This window comes from Filicampus tigris, chromosome 18, assembly GCF_054856515.1.
Source record: "Filicampus tigris isolate MCC_2025a chromosome 18, RoL_Ftig_1.0, whole genome shotgun sequence".
Lineage (NCBI taxonomy): Eukaryota > Metazoa > Chordata > Actinopteri > Syngnathiformes > Syngnathidae > Filicampus > Filicampus tigris.
The window spans coordinates 170,029-187,465 of record NC_141234.1 but is presented as its reverse complement, the minus strand read 5'-3'; the positions used below and the strand labels follow the sequence as shown (position 1 = coordinate 187,465).

The window sequence follows — 17,437 nt, the reverse complement described above, 5'->3', positions numbered from 1 at the left end:
CAATGGGACACAAGTAGCATAAAATGTAGAATCGCTCACATTTTTATGGCGCCCTTTTCATGTGTGTTAGTGCTTCCTCAATAGTTGGATGGACTTTTGTCATCATGTTACAGCCCGCCACTAGCTGCCTTCTGATTGGTTTCCCCCCCCCCCCCCCCCGAGCAGGCAAGTAGCACACACAGGAGTTCGGTTGCACTGACTCACACATGAATAAAATATGAAGGCCGCACTGTGCGCTGTCTCTCTGCAGCAAGCCACCGTGACGCCCCAGGTGACGGCGACGCACGCCGCTTTACCCTCGACCGCCCGTCCCCTCGACCGCCCGTCCCCCCCCCCCGCCCCCCGCCCCCATTCCTCTGAACCCCTCGAGGGATGGACACTCGAAGTAGCGCCGGCTGACTTTTTGGGGGGAGCCCTTGGGCAACGATGGAGCTGCCCGCACGTCTCAACTGGTTCCGGAAGCGTCCCCGGAGGCCTCGTGTACGCCATCGGAAGTTCAACCGTAAGTGTGTCGCCGTTTGCGCTCAATGCGGTTTCGTGCTGATACCGACAAATACAGCATTATTTGAGCCTTTCACCCTGTCTTAAGGTCCCTGGAGTCAAGTCAATACTTGTTGGAAAAAAAGAATTCCCCCTCTCCCCCCTTCCGTCTTTCTGTGTGACGTGTGCGCGCACACAGCTGACGACAAAGCGCTCCCCGATTTTTAAAGAAATATATTTTATTGTAATTTTTGCGACAAGCTTTTTGCTTTTAACCCTCTCCAGGCAGATTTGCAAGAACTAATTGCTAATGCCCCAATTCCCACATTCATATTATGAGCCTTTTTTTTACGCCAAAGTACTACTAAACTATTAGCGCAACTTAATTTGAGCTTTATTGTATTGTTTGTAAAGTGCTTTGTTACAGCTGTTATGAAATGCGCTCTATAATTAAAATTGTATTGTATTGTATTGAGAGGGTGAAGTCCAATTTTGCTCTTTATTTATTTATTTATTTTTTAATTTTATAGCATTTTGTACTTCAGAAAATCAATGAATACAATTATACTATACAAGTAATACATATTATTGTTGTGATTTATTCCTTTTTTGGGGGGGGGATCAGATTTGATCCTAGTTATCCTCCAACTGACCAAAAGGTGTCCTCCTCAACGTGATGATAATACATGACATGGCCTAGCTCCTCCAACACAACGTTGCCTTCAACAGTGTTATTTTTCAGATATTATTATTATTAGTGTTGTTATTATTAGACCTGGTTTCCTTTCTTTGACCTGTCGGTCAAATCTGTTCTCCTAATGCGGCGATAAGAACATTGTCTAGCACATGACATCTTCCCACTCCATAGCAACGGCAAAATTGCACGTTGCCTCACCTCTTAATTTTCTCGCTCGGCTGGAAGCTTTCCGGAAGAAAAAGGCTTTGTGCGTGCGTGCCTGCGTGCCTGCCTGCCTGCCTGCCTGCCTGCCTGCCTGCCTGCCTGCCTGCCTGCCTGCGTGCCTGCCTGCGTGCCTGCCTGCGTGCGTGCGTGCGTGCGTGCGTGCTGCTGCTGCTGCTGCTGCTGCTGGTGGGAACAAAACAATTCGCAGCGCTATCGTTTTTGTGGCTGACGGGCGCTCATTCTAAAAACGTATCAAAAGTCATCTCTTTATCTTTTCAGTTTTGTGAGCATTTCCTTGTTCAAGGCTGAGCTCCACTTGTCAGTGAGCCAGAATGACAAACAACGCGTTTGACAACTTCAACGTGCTCATCAAGTATGTGCCACTTATCATAAGCTAATGTTTTAGCCGTCGCTAATCCGTACGTTCAACAACACTCAATGCGGCTCTGCTTCCTTTTTTGTTTTTGACATGACCATCGCGTCGGTTTGGGGTAGGGGCGTTTCTGCTTGAAAGTGGCTCTGGATCTTCAGCCATCCTTGCTGCTAACTGTGCACTTTGGCTGATATTTTGTAATCAACACATAAATAAACTACTCACAAACGATTTACTAAGAGTTTTTGTTCCACACTTGATTGGCGGGTGAGAGAGAACGCTTAAAATACGAGAGATTTTCAAGTTAACTCCCCATAATATGTTCCCTTTACGAGTCTATCAGAGCAGGCAGTGTAGTTGTCATCACCCAACAATAGCACAATAAAATATCCTCAATATATCAGTTGCTAATTGGTTAAAAAAAAAACCACGCATCTGCGTTTCGTCACGGCAACGATGTCTGCCAGCTTATCATGCTAAGATGAATGAAATTGAATCAGCCCGGCGGCTAAGCAGATTAGCTCGTTTTCCCGCAAGCGTTTTTTCTTTTTTTCTTCCCCCTTATCTCTCTTCACCACAACTGGAAAAGTCATCCCGGTGTTTTTAAGAGAACCCAGAGGCTGGTGCAAAAAAAAAAAAAAATGCTAACGCAATTGTCGATAGCCAATGCTAGCTTGCTAACTTTGAGACTTTTGAACCTAGCAACGGCCGACTGGGCTCTTTTAGCCACCGACGGCCGTTCCCATGTCACCGCTGCCAGTTTTTGCCTTTGTGTGGTCACGCCGGTGGTCTGGAAGTCTCTTTACGGGCTCTTTGTGTGTGTCATCCGGCGTGAATGGAAAGAAAGATACTGGCTAAATCTCATGCCGGCCTCCGCCGATGACAAGAGCAGATGACCCAGAAAGGAACGTCACAATCGTGTGAAAGAAAAGCTCGCTAAGCGTCTTAGCTGACGCGAATCACAATTGAATGTCTCCTTACAAGAATTGATAGCGTCCGTCTCTGTCTGGTATATAGCGTAGGGTTGAGGTCTCAAAGCAAACCTAAACGAAAGAGATTGTCAGAAAGCATTTGGTGAATGAGAGCCATTAAACGAGCCGCGAGTATGATGTAATCACCAGCGGCTGCAGGGTGGGGTCAGGAAGTTGTTTCTTCCTGTCCCACGCCACCCAAACGCATCCCATCACCTGCAGAAAGGGGAAGTCGACTTTTTCGAAAGCCCTCGACCGACATGGAAGGAAGCTTGGCCGACGCGAATGGTGCACAAGTAGTACGAGTGTGCAGAGCAAAAGAGGAAGTGAATGGGCGACAAACGGCGACTCGTGTGACGGACTTTTTGCACCGATGAGCACGACACTTCTTCGTCACGCATCATGACATCCCAAAATGTGCCTGCTTCTACATGCTGGATGTACTGTGTGCGTGCGCGCGTGCGCGCGTGCGTGCGTGCGTGCGTGCGTGCGTGTTCTCGCCATCTGCCCTGACCTCACATCTGTCCTCCTCGGCTAATCAGCATGTCACTCCATCCATAAATAACCTCTATTTTTTCCAGTCACCATTTATTCGGTGACTTTTAACTGATGCTGTCACTACGTTCTTAGATAAGCACACAACAATCAGTTGAGGAAGTTGGTACGATGGCATGTTTTTCCCACCTCCCAAAAAGGTAAATAAAAATGTTCATAAAAAGCATGTCAAGCAAAAAGTACATCATTCTGCTAGATTTTAAAAATAACAATTTTGTTTGGCACCCCAAGAAATGCACCATTGTTTTTTGGGGGGGGGTGGGGGGCACTCCAAACAAACTCCCTCAATCATAGAATGAAATTAGTTAAATGAAATGTATTTTTAAAATATGTCTCTTCTACTTCCGCCCCAACAAGATAGACACCCACAAAATATCCTTGATCGATTGAGCCTCCCAAAAATGAGATACAATTAAAAAAAAAAATGGTTTGTCCACCTCCCCCCAAAAAAGAACCAGTTTTGTCCTTTTAAAAAAATAGTTTCCCCGCCCTAAAAAAAGATTTATTTTCTTCCCCAAAACCCCCAGACCATTTTTGTTCTGCAAATTTTTTTGCAGCCAAAAGAAATCCCCAAACGTGCATTCTATGTAACAGCGTGTCCTTTGGGTTTGCTTACAACTCAAAGAAAAGACAAGTGGACTTCGAAAAGAGCCAGGTGGAACGTCGCTTTCAACATTGCCCTAGTGGATGACATGGCAGGCGGCTGTTGTGCGTCCACATTTCTTGCTGAGAGGCAAACATTCAGCAATCAATCAAATGGTCATCCTTGTGTATGGTGCCAGTCGCCATTGTCTCATGCCCACCGTGCCCTCTTCGGAGACAAAAGGACAATTGTGGAGGGGTGGAAAAGACAATTCGCAACGGGGGGAAAAGAGCACTCGATGAAATGTCAGTAGAGGTTGGTTGCGTTCTTCTTCATAATGGAGCGTGGAGTTAAGACGTCGAATCATATCTGGATCAAACGATACGGCTACTACTACAGTACGTATTTTGTTTCTATTGTTAGTAATCTAATGCTTGTGCTAATACTAGAACATCTGAAGTTTATTTGGTCTTAATCAGTCACTTTAAGAAGTGCTGACTCGCATTTAACGTAAGTTAAAATAGGATTGGGTCATTCTAAACATAACCGTATCTTATTTAGAATAGGCTGTGTAATTCAGACAACCCTATTTTATCACTTTGTTGTTATTCCTGCTCTCTATTTTAGTTTTAGATGATAGTTTACATCAAAATATTTGGCGTGATTTATCTTGGCTTCGTCTTTTTTCTTTTTTTTTTAAATCGCAAAAACCTGGCGTTTGGATCAGGGTGTGTAGACTTTTAATATCCATTCTATAAGATGGTTGTCCTCCATTCGCACAAATGCACACATGTGCGCAGCGGAGTGGCTTGACAAATGCGATTAAGCATGCAATGTCCTCATTATTGTTGCTACGGTAACCAGGCAACCTTAGCAGTGGGATGCCATTGGCACATCGCGCTAACAAACAAACAAGCTGAGAGAGCGTGAAGTTGGCCACACTGGTCGGGAAAAAATAGCCAAAGAAATGTTACGGACAAACCTTTCAAAAAGAAAAAAATAACGAAAAAAAAAGAATAGTTAAAGTGTCGGGCTAATCAAAACACGAGCTCGCCATTCATTCACCCCCAGAAAACAAACAAACAAAATATGTTAGCAAAACTAATGATATTGTTCAGCGAAAAAACAGTCGAAAATGACTATAACCAAAACAATATGACAAGAAATAAAAATTAAAAGGCCACCAAAAAGGCTGTTTTGAGCTAGTTTGGCATTGACAATAAACATAATAATAATAATAATAATAAATAAATGTTTGGTCAACTAATAAATAATTTTTCGGTAACAAACCCAAAAAATAAAAATGTTTCAACATTAAAATAACAATGAAAATAAATCAAATTAAAAAAAATTAAAAGCTGTAATTCATGATGTTTAAGAAATGCATACACTTTTTTTGACAACCCCAAAAAAATTACAAAAAGTCCAGCCAGAAAAAAATTCAGAAACCAAACGGAGAAATCCCTCAAATGTCAAACCTAAAAAAATTCCAAAAACAACCACCAAAGAACAATTTGAAAATGGGGAAAAAAATACATGTTTGGCACCCCCCCAAACTAATCTTTCTCCTCCCCCAAAATTCGATGGCAAATCCCACCCCCAACAAAAAAAAAAACATGTATTTTGATAAACAGGAAAAAAATGTCGATGCTTGTCGATGCAACTAGACCTTTTTGCTGTTTTGTACGTTTACGTCCGTCCAGCATACGTTGTTGATCTTGTGGGTGCTACCACGCCCCCCTTGATTAACATGCAGCCCCCCTCTTCGCTTCGAGCGACAAGAAATTCGTTCGTTGTCGACGCGCCGTAAATGCATTTGGCTCGACATGAAAGAATTTCGTCACTTTTGCTGCAATTTCCCTTTTGGGCTACTCGCATTGCTTAAGCTGGTGCAACCATCCGAAAGCCATGGCTTTTGACGTTTGCTTCATGGACGCCATAAGAAGTCATTCGGTCGACGCAAGGTTCTTCTTGAACTTGGACGTCGGAATACTTTTGTCCACGCTTGTGAGAGGAGGCGAAAATGAGTTGGTCCCCCCCGAGAGAAGTCTTAAGGAAAAGTGCTAATGAATCCACGCCAGCCCTACTTTCTATTTCCACATTGGCAAATGGGAAATGACTCAGGAAACTACACAAAGATGCAAGATAGCACAAGTTAAAAAAAAAGAAAAATCGGGGCACAAGATTGGACTTTTGTGGTTTTATTTTGCCAATTTCACACGTTGGCTTTCACTTGTTATATTATTGCTATTTTTTTATTGCAATGTAAAGTTACAGCTATCGTTGTTATGAAATACGCTATATAAAAGAAGTAATATTGTAAAAACAAATTATTTACCAAGGCCAAAAAAGAAGATTATCATCATCTTTCCTTTAGTTGGAGCTTGTGCGGGTGTACCTAATGAAGTGTCCGGTTAGTGTATTTCGATTTGGGCGCCATGGCGACCACGTGAGATATTAATAGCCGCAGCGCTGAGGCCTTTCCATTTAGGCCGAGTGAAGTGCGGAAGAAAAAAATCTGTGTGAGCCGTGAAGGAATGACACGCACGCGCGCGCTCTGACAGCGTCTGAGCTTGTTTTAAAACACGGCAGCTAATTATTCCTGCTAATGAACAGTCGCCCCTCCACTTACACGCACACACACACTGACATACACACACACCTACTCATACAAGTGCTCTCCAGGCGGCACACGCGCACACACACACACACCCCCACACACACACACACACATACTCTCACTTCAGCTTTGCACAGGATGTTACGAAATGGTCCGCCCAGTTGGTGAAACTTAGAGAAGGGTTGCTCGCTCGCTCGCTAGCTCGCTCGTGCACTGCATGGCAGTCAGGACGCGCTCACTTCGCCTCGTCCCCTGGCCTTGACGCACCACCGCACCACAAGAAGAAGAAGAAGAAAAAGAAGGGTGATGGCTGCCACGGAGGACGACCTGGATGAGATGATGATGATGCGCGAGGAGGCGGAGGACGTCTTCTATGAGCACGGTAGGCTGAGAAATGGCGAGGCGGGGGTGCGCCAGGTGACTTGGAAGTTCAGCAGTGGTGCAGAGGGTGCATGCGTAGTTGTGGATGAGATGTTGCGAAGTTAGTTTTTTCTTTTTTTAATGGTAATAACCCGGCTTTCTGGTAATAACTAAGGCTTTCTGTCATTTGGTTTATTGAGGGAGAAGTGGTGCGCCCTTTCATTGTGTTGGTGTGATATGGGGCGAGAATTGAAATTTGGTGTGTGCACCCATTTTATGACACTGTTATTTCTTGAAGCATTTGTGAATCATGAAGTATTTCAACCAATCTTCAAAAGTGGTGCGACTTCAAAATTGATCATTTTGTAATGAAGACTGCAGTTGAAATTAGATGTGCACCCCCAATCTCTTAGTAGTTTTTGTCATTGATTTGACTCTCTGGGAGAAAATAAGACAGAATCAGTCCATTTGCAACTTATTTTTAGAAAGTGGTGCACCTTTGATTTGATTTGTGTTGTTAGACAAGCGATAGTTTAAGTTAAGGTGCATTATGCCCACTTTTAAGTTAAAAAAAAAAAAAAAAAGAAATTTAAGTCAATTTAATTACAGGAGCAAATCGTGAACATTTTTAAACCCATCACCCACCAAAATCTCCCCCAAAGTGGTGTGCCTTCATTATGTGGGTGTTTTTGTAATGTGGGTGGAAATTGAAACTTGGTGCACCCAGTTTGAAACAGATATTTGTCATTGTAGGAGAAAATAGTGATTATTTTGGTGTGCCTTCATTATGTGGGTGTTTTTGTAATGTGGGTGGAAATTGAAACTTGGTGCACCCAGTTTGAAACAGACATTTGTCATCATAGGAGGAAATAGTGATTATTTTAGTATTCTTTTTTTTTTCCCTAAAAAGGGGTGCACCTTCACTATGCGGGTGTTCTCGCGTTCCGGGCTATTGGTTTGAATGGGAGGACCGCGATGGTGTGCGGCAGGTGTGTGTGCAATGAGTGGGCGTCGTTTGTGGTGCTGCAGCAATTTTGGAGAGGGAAGGCTAACATTAGATGGGCTGACGGATTATTTATAGGCCGAACCACAAAAAACAAAACGGAAAAAAAAAGGAACGCGGTTGTGTAACGCTTCACTTGTTTTCAAACAAATACGAAGAGAAATGTGCTTCTGCGGGCCAGTCATTTTTTAAACACAATATCTCAAGATAATCCGATTTTTTTTTGAAATCCTAAAAAAAACCTTCAAAAAAGATGTGTTTATATTTTTACCAGTTTGAGGTGGATGGGTCTAAGGGTGTGCCAGCTCCATTTTTCAAGAGGGTACGAATCTCTTAAAGATTTTTACTTGCTTGAGATGTGCATGGATGCGGATGAATCGTACGCACCCCTTGGAGGTTGCATGCGCAACCCTTCTCCAGATGTCATCCTTGTTTTTCTTCCGGTCTGGAGTTCACTCCGGTTGCATCCTTCACCTCCTCATACATTCCACTTCTAGTCTGACACGCCACCATATTTTGGGATTTCTGATCGACGGAGATTGCCTACCAACCTTTTCACGTCATCGACATAGTCATTTTCTTCCCGTCTGGAGATTGTGCCATTTGCGGCTGTTTTTATCCGATTGTATTGTATTGTTGCATCCGTGCACTCGTTTTAAAACCTGACGCACCCTCTGGAGCGCACCTCCCTTGCCCACCCCTACCGCCCGTTGAGAGGGTACTCGTGCACCGCCTCACGGTACTTCTACTTCATCTATTTTTCTTATCCAGTGTGGTGCTCATTCCTTTCCATCTGGCGCCTCCTTGTGCTCCGAATTCCTCAGCTGACGCACCCTCTGGAGGGCGTACCCCTGTCGTTTTCGTTCTAACCCACCCCCTCCATATTTCATGATACGTATTGTTTGACTTCCGGTGTGCTCATTGAGTCTTTTCCCCCTCTTTGATTCTGACGCACCCCCTGCAGGGACTTGGCACACCCCCTCTGTTTTATTGTGTCGCATTCCAGCAATGGCAATGAAGTGGACTATTCTAAAAACGCTAAACATGAGCGGAATTTGCCAAATCGGACACGGACGAGTCTGATCCGGGTTCCGTTCGGCAGGCCGGAGACGTTCCCGCGGGTCTCTTGGGAGGGACGCGACAACAACAGAGACGAGCTGTCATTACAAACCTCAGCGGCCACGTTTGGAGGCCGCTTGCAGGAAGCCGACTCCGCTTTTGCTGGGACGCCAGTCCCACTTTGACATCAGGAGGTCCCGCTCTCAAAGCCCCGGCCCAATCCGACAAAAGCGTACGAGTAGGCGGAGACGGCACGCCGTGCACGCACGCGGCGGCAAACCCGGCCGGCAGCCGGGCTCCGACGTCGATGACAGACAGACGTAATTACAGGCCCAAGTTTGCAGCAGCTGAGGAAGCCCCGGCGCGTTTTGAGTCTTGTATGACTCGCCGCTGGCAAAACAGAAGGTTGCCAATTTGGTGTGAAATTTCAGGGCGAGTGAACCGAAGACGCAACCTCGAAAGGTCAACCTAATTTCACCTTGTGTACGCTTCGGAATGTCCAACCGCCGAATGTATCCGGACAACTAGCTGTTGACAACCGGATGAGTGGAAAATGTCACTACTTGAACAATTTAAAGATGCCTTTTCACCCGGGGTGCCAACTGCTGGACATAGTGGGGCACTACCACACTTGCCCCCAATTTCAAATAACCACTCATGTTTTTATCGCGCTTTGATGCTTAGCGATACCAGTGAAAGGCTAAGATTCATCCACAATTCGGAGGTACTTTTTGCTCAGCATAGCACCATCTGCTGGACGTGCTAGGGCAGAACCACAAGTTCCCCATTGTAAAATTCCCACTACACTTTTTACACAGTGTCCATTTTAGCTATCTCTCATCAAAAATTATATTGAACATTATAAGATGAAGACATGTTCATTTAACATTTGCAACCTTTTTCACTGTAGTGCCATCTTCTGGACATTGCGATGCACTACTACCCCACTGCAAAATTACCATGTCGCTGTCCTGTGAAAAACACGTATATCCAGTTTTGTCTTTTTTTTTTCACGTTAATGGCATGTCCAATGCGGAAACCCCATTAACGGAAAACAAAATGTATGGATAGAAGTGTTTTTCACTGGACAGCGACGACAAGCTTTTTATGTGGCTTCTCTTTTCTGCAGATGAAAGCCCAAAGATGACTGCATGGGAGAGAAAAAACCCAAAGCCTTGTCCCCCCTTGCGTAAATATGAGTTATGTGGCCAAGTGGTTACGTTATGACTTTTTCTTCCTTCCTGGCGTTCTAATGCCGAGTGATGAATGAAAAGGGACAAAAGCATTTTCTGCTCCCGTTGCTTCTTGGAAGGGCGCACACTCAATTGGATTTAGACGCACCGAGCGGAACGGCGCGTCCATTCGCGTCGGCCAATTACTGTGACCGTGGCGGCTCTCACAAAAGCTTCACGCAAACACGGATGGACTGCAAAATATTTGGAGGAGGAACACCTCCCTTTTCCTCACGGGAAGAAATTGTAAGGGGTATAGCAGTCATCTCGTCACTTCGTTGGCTTCTGAGCCCGTGTGCTAACCAAAACGGCAGTTCTCAGTCCATCAGATGAATTAGGAAAGTATTGTACCCAAAGATTTGTCGTATTATTCCTTCTAAATAATGCCTACCAAAAAAGGTGCCTGCATCATATTAGTTCATTATTACTCCAATACATGGTAGCGATCTAGCTAATGTTTTGGCCTGCGAGTGGTTTTAATTCGTTGAGATATGTTACATGTCTGATCGGGCTCAATATTGTAAAATACTGTATTGACAAATATATGTTTCAAATGGAATTTCAAAAAACATTATGCTTCAAAAAATGGTTTTCTTTGACGTGTGAGTGGATTTTCTTGTCAATTAAATGGTTTACATATAGGTTCCGTATTAAAATCCGGTTAAACAAATCAACTCATCTTTTGAAGTCCTGGTCTTTTTACTTTGAATGCGTGAGTGTAGTTCAGTTAAGTTTAAAAAGAATGGCGTGCATTTTATAGCTCAGGGTGAAAATGTCAAATGATATCTATTCCAAGTACAAGTCAGATCTTTTAAAAATATTTTTATATTTAATGCGTGAAGTGAGGTGCGAATTTTGATATGGTTTTTTTCTGTGCATTTCCTGTGGTGTGTTAAGGTTCATTAAGGACAGTATGTGACTTCAAACTTACTCCCCGTTAGAGACGATACGTGTTAATAAAGCAGGAACGGCGCATCTTGAAATCAGACACTTTGTAACTGGAGAGTCAGATTTGAACAGATAAGGAGTTAACGTTCATCAATGTTGACGTTTTCATACACGCACCCGTGTGGAATCACATTCCTGTTCCACCGCGCTTGCCGTCTCAACCCCGGAAGTCCATCCTGTATGGCCCCGCCCCCTCGGACTCCCATTGGCTGGCGGTTGCCCAGGAGGAGCGAGCCGAACACAAACTGGGATGTGTGGGAGTGGGCGCACTTGTAGTGGACGAACGACCGACCGACGAACGTCGAAGCGATACGCGTTGCTCAGTTACATTTACTTATTTTAACCACAATTTTTGTCACATTTTAGACGTTTTTTTTTAAAAAAAGATATTAATCGACTTGCGGCATACGATCCTCAGGGGGTAAAAGTAGCCCTTTGTGACGCATGGATGAATGAGCGCCTGAATGGAGGGGAGCAGGTAGACGAGCCCCGAAAACATCGCTGAGGAGCGACTTGAGCGAAAACATAAAAACATTGGCAGAGGTGGGTGAAAAATATAATGTGTTCTTTATAACGAACGCGATGACTGTACTACCCATAGCACCCCCCCGCGGGTCAGTGGACATCGGCGGCATTCAGGGACATTAGGGAGAAAGCCGCATTTCCACTTGTGGTAAGCCTACGACGGTGCGTTTGAGGACACGAATTACACACGAATCCCGCTTTCTATTTTTATCCGGAGTTTGACCCCCCCCCTTTGGTGTTTCAATATCAAACTACAAGTGACATGAGGTCACGGTGGGTGCCTGTGTGTACGTTTTGTTGTGGGGGGAGGTGTGTGGCTCCATACGCCACGGCAATTATGGCTTTCCCGTCTGGTTTGTCCAATATTAGCATATGTGGACTAGTCGTTTCTCGGGGGATATTCTCATGACATTTCGGTGAGCAAACGCAAAAAAAAAGCTTGCAAAGATGATTAAAATGTTGAAAGCAAAAACTCATTTGTGTCCCCAGCCCCGGTAAATCAATACAACCAATATTGTTGGCCAGCAGGTGTTTGCTCGGATTATTTGTATTGTTCACTTTTGAATTTGTTGGACGAGGTCATTTTGTTTGATTAAAAAAAAAAAAGTGCTCAGTGGGGGTGCCTGCCCCTAATGTAAATAAATGATCACTAATATTTAGTATCCATCTTGGCGTACTCCAACCGCAAAGTCGTCAAAATGTTAAGAATGAACAAAGTGTATTTATTCGTCAAGCTGTACAACTGCAATTCAATAAAAGTGAGGTAACAGGTGCACAAGCAGATATCATCCATTGGTTGCTTGTTGCTAGGCAGAACAAAGCAATATTTTTCCTTCCCCAAAAGTTATAACACGTGGTTACGTGGGACTTTCTTGGTGGAGACATGATGTTAAAGCCTCGGGGCGGCGGTCTGCTCTTTCTCGCTGCGTTTTCTGACCGTTTAGCGTGTTTCGATTTGTCACGCGTTTGTGCGTTGACTGTGTGTCATCCTTTGAGGTGGTTTTGAGTCATATGCTTCGAGCGGCATTTGATTTTGAAAGCCGCGGACACTTAGGAGGGGTGGAGGGGAAAAAAGAATGTCATGTCATTCCATAGTGTCTGAAAAGAGCCCCCACCACTGTGCCCGAAAGGGTGAAAGGTCACCGGTGTGTCACGATACCACCCGTAGTGGATGTGTCCGCTGTGGAGATAAGCTAGCGCCCCCTGAAAATCCCCTTTTCCAGCAAGTTTTGGAAATGTAGCCGTCCCCACCAAGCTCCGTCCGGGTTGGGGAACGTAGTCGTCACCCGTCGGTCATCACGCGTGCGAGATTTCATGTGAAGCGTACGCGCCGGGTGCAAATATGTCCAAACGCTACCGCTTCGTGGTGAGTTGTCAAACTTTTGCCGCCCACGCCTCTACAGTGCAAAGTCACGACCCTGGCGGGCAACTTGACGTTGCCCATCTGTCGCCGCGCTTGCCGGGTTCGTGTTTGTCACGCTCTCAAGGCAGACCGGTTGGAACGGGGGCGAAAAAAAACCTGTTGGAGGCAAAGTGTTTTTTTGGAGCGTGGCAGCAGGCCGGCTTTGATATGGTTAAGTGGCTGCGCTTGGGCTTGCGCTCTGCCAGCATGTTTGGGCTGCGGTGAAGCGCTTTTGAAAGAGGCCGAGTCGGGACGCAAAGCGGCGTCTGTTCCCAGGCTCGCTCTCGCTCGCTCCGCCTTTTCCGGAAGGGCCTTTTCATTCCCGGGCATGTAGCGCACATGCTCATTTCCACGCAGGCCTTTCACCAAAGTCTCATTAAGGGCCCGCGACGTGGTTTGGAAGAAATTCAGACTTTTTTTTTTTTCTCTCTTTTTTTTTTTTTTTTTTCCTTTCTTTTTTGGGGTGGGGTTCTCCCCCGATGCATCCGTTTGAGTCGGGCGAACAGTACCTTTCGCTATAGATCACAGTCTGCAGTCGACAAGCGGACCGGTTGACTTTCAAGAAAACAGAAAGGGAAAACCAATCTTGTGTGTCATGAAACCATCTTAAAATCCGCGGCAAGAGTTTTGGAGTACTGTCAGGAATGTAGTAGTCAGGGTGTGATCAAAGTAAAACAAAGCAAAACACTGACTTGCTGACAGTCGCGTAACGGGGAGCAGGAAGCAAGTCCTCGGAGTGGCTGGAGTGTCTCTAGACGTTAGCCAGGATGCTACGTGCCGTTACTGTGTAGTGTGCTCAAACAAATTTGGCTTGGTTGTGTTCATTGCTTCGTAGTTTCAGCCCAACACTTTCAAAAGCCCCGGAAGGTGTCAGTGGAGTTTAAGATGAGGTCTTAATGTGACTTTGCGGGCCTGTTTTTCCGTTCCAATTCTTCAATTCATACCACTTTTCGGGGACCTCGCAATGCGCTGCCGTCGTCAACTTGGGCCGGCTACTGTACCGGACTTGTTCACCAGCCCAAATGAACACGTTTCCTGCTTCCGAGCGCCCGTGTCTTTCCATCGGCTCGGCTTTTTCCGCCACGGATGTGGGGGTGCGCCTGTAAACGTTGACCCCCGCATTCTTACGAGAGGAGTGGCCCCTTCAAAGCGATTTCATATAGGGGCGTGCTGCAGGAAAACCCCCGGGTGGCTCATGCAACGCCTGGTGCGAGAAAACTGGAGCAAGAAAATGTCAAGAACGTGTGTGATTTGAAAAAGCACGATCCACTCCGGTCCTCTGGGCGGCGCTAACGCTCACCGCGACGTGGTTGAAAACGGCGTGACACTTGACTGAAAGGAAAGCAGCTGACTTGCTCGCCTAAGCGAAAAAGCCGGCATGTAGCAGCTTTCCGAGCTTGTTTTAGGACAAAACTGTTCCACTCCAGTTAGCCTAACCCGAAGCAAAGTAGCACACTCGAGGATGTTCTCGATTTGTTGTCAATTTTGGACGTTTTCCACTCTGCTCCTCATGGCTGCGGCCGTGCGTTTCGACAAAGCTTTCTTTTAGTTTAGCGTCAACGGGTCAGCTTTTATTTGCGCCATCCCGCTAACGAGCAGATAAAGCCCCAGTCTAGAAAAGAACTTCTCCGGCGGTCGGGCTAGCACCGCTACTCCTACTTTGGTTTCTTTCGAAAAGTAGGCGATGCTAGCCCTCGGACTTGTCGTTATCGACGTTTGAGCGACACCAGACCCGTCGAGTCAGAGGTTATCTCATCCGAGGCTGATAGTCGTGACGTCGGTCGGCCTTGTTCCGGCTTGTCGCGCCCACCCTGCAATCGCGGCTTCCTCGGCGGGGGGGGGGGGGCTTGGGGGCTTTTAATTTGGGCCGTGCTGGTGACTTGCGTAAAGTGCCATGCGGCAGGGCTGGCTGGAGGGCAGTCGGTAAGGGAAGTGGGAATTGTTCAGCGATGCCTTTAAAATGGTGAACTACAAGCTTCCTTGCTAACAGCAGGGCGACAGGGTAAAGTCCAGTTCGGGACTGGACTGAACTGGTCTGACCGGGCGGGTTTAACGGGCGGGTCTTGAGAAACCGCTCAGATTTCGACACAGTCGCAGGTGTTTTCGATTCAAAAATGATGGTCGCGCCTTGTCGAAATGGCATAAGAGATTTTATTTCTTTTTTTTTGCAGCCCACGTTTTCCCTCATACCTTATAAGCCAAAGTGATGTTGAATTACAAACAGCCCAGTGAGGTAATACCGCCGCGAATGATAAAAATCGTAAGTTGAAGACAATAAGGTTGAACTCCAGTAAGCGTTCCAATAGCTTGGGCTTTTTCATTTTAGTTTGTTTTTGTTTCATTTTGGAGCAAATTTGTTAGTTTGCGAATGCTTTGTTTAAGTTTGTTTTTATGAGTAGAAGCGTTCGTTCTCATTTTCTTATCAGTCTTTGTCGAGATGTCCAAGATTGAAAGAAAAAAAGTCAATGAGTATTGTGTAATAACGTAATCTACAATTATCAAACACCTAATAAAGTAAATAAATGAGTCAAAAATAATGCCAAACTAAATACATTTAAAGTGAACCCCAAAAGACGCTGTGGTTATTTTGGTTTTAATTTCATGAATTTCATGAATTTCATGTAAGAAGTTGTTTCAGTTCGGATTCGATTTTTAAATGCATTTTTGTTTTCATTTGATTTTGTCAACAAAAAACTTTTTTTAATTTCAATTTTATTTGAAGTTGTTTTGTCAGTGTCCGTTAACCATAATAATCTTGACTTGAGTCCAATAGGTGGCGGTGACGTCTTTGAGGAGAAGTTGACAAATCGTTAGCCAAATGGCGCAAGTTGTTACAGAAGTCGTTTTCGGCTTGAACCTAACCTAGCGCAACACTTGTGTTCTACTTTGATCGCAAAGATTGCGCAAAAAAAAACGTTTTTACTGAGGAAACGTTTAATAGAAAACCCAACAATATGCTAAAACGATATTTCAAACAACTCATTCGTTCCGTATCGTTTTCTAGGGTGTACCAAATAGTTGCCGAGCCATTTTTTGCTTTGAATTCTTCCGCCTTGGCGGAGGTCTGCGCTCGACTGCGTGCCATTGCAGTGGGTTATGTGTTTGGCCCACTTTCTATTTCCCCGTTCCTTCCGCACTGGTCTATCTACGGCCCCTCCCCTTCTGTTTGGCCCCAGAGAATTTATGCGAGGGGCTGTTGGGGAGGAAGGGGTGTGTTTGAACCCTTCCTTACCCTTCCTCCTGTCGTCTCGACGCAAAACGATGGAGGCTATTAATCCTCCGCCCCCAACTCGCTGTTACAGTATGACGGTGTGCGGGGGGGCTTAGGGGCTGTACTGGCATGCAGCACATGGCACATGCTCCACGCCAGCGTCACATGATACTTTGAGGCGCACCTCCGGCGCGCGGCAGCTGGCCGACCGCGATTGCCGTAAGCGTTTTAGGGGCCGAAGATGATAATCTGTCTGATTTGCTCTTTTCTTCCCCTTTGCGGCAACTGGATGAGACAATATTGCGTACAAAGAATTTTTATATGCAAATAGTTCGCAGTCACTTTCAGCCAGTCAGGAACATGCGAAATGTCAAACCGCGACAAATGGGAGGTGAATATCATATTAATGTTCATGGCGATTATACGCTTCAATTATTAGCCGATATTTGCTCTTCTGGTCCCCATCTCCCAAAAGTAGTTGGGAGGTCTCCTCTCTTTCAATTTGGACGTTGGAACGATGCTATGTCTCATCTGAGGTTACGTTTCCCCAGACACAATGAATGCAAAATCGTCACGCGGCGGTTTCTTGTGACTGCAGCAACTCAGATTGGTCTAATGCACACCTTTGATATGTTTTACTGGAAAAAAGTTTTTATTAAAAAAAAAAAAAAAAAAAACGATTACAATTTTGCCTCTCCGTCCTCTGTATGCGACGATTAGCATCGGACGTGAGCGCCACCTACTGGACACTTCTTCGGACTTGGCCGAGGTCCGCTATCAATGGAGTATTTTTGTTGCTCTTCTTTTGAGTGAAAGATGCAACCCATGTGAGGTATTTTTAATGAGACGAATTCATTAGCCTAATAGCATAGTTGCCCAAGTCATTTTGCAAAAAAAAAAAAAACCAACCCCCCAAAAAACAAAACAAATGGAGTCCAGTTGCCTTGGTTTAACCTCAGCAATTTGAGCTGGACTTTTCAGACTCTCCGGACAATGATGCATGCCGTAAGCTAACAACGTAGCTGTCATTTCTTTGATTTCTCCAAGCGGGAACGCCAACGGTCCGGTTTCCCATGGCCGCCGGACACGGCGCTATCACCACACAAGCGGTAGCCGCTATCAGTGAAAGGAATGTTTGTGTTCTCCTGCTAAAAACGGCGCTGAAACAACCGAGCTGATCCTTGTTTGCGTAGTGGCTGCATTCCAGCGTAGGT

The 17,437-nt window shown here is 45.4% G+C and overlaps 1 protein-coding gene across 6 annotated transcripts in view; it reads left to right on the top strand.

Annotated features, from left to right (window-relative positions):
• Nucleotides 1-336: 336 nt before the first annotated feature.
• ripor2 (RHO family interacting cell polarization regulator 2) overlaps nucleotides 337-17,437 on the top strand; it is a 33,266-nt gene continuing 16,165 nt past the window's right edge. Inside the window, exon 1 of one of the 6 annotated variants that reach the window (XM_086013624.1) lies at nucleotides 337-502. In XM_086013624.1, the coding sequence (XP_085869750.1) occupies nucleotides 427-502 (76 nt within the window). In that variant the 5' untranslated portion in view covers nucleotides 337-426. Of the gene's footprint in view, nucleotides 503-4,123; nucleotides 4,262-6,641; nucleotides 6,866-11,328; nucleotides 11,629-17,437 lie in introns of those variants that run through there. The other 5 variants (XM_086013620.1, XM_086013621.1, XM_086013622.1 and 2 more) reach the window with 5 other exon arrangements.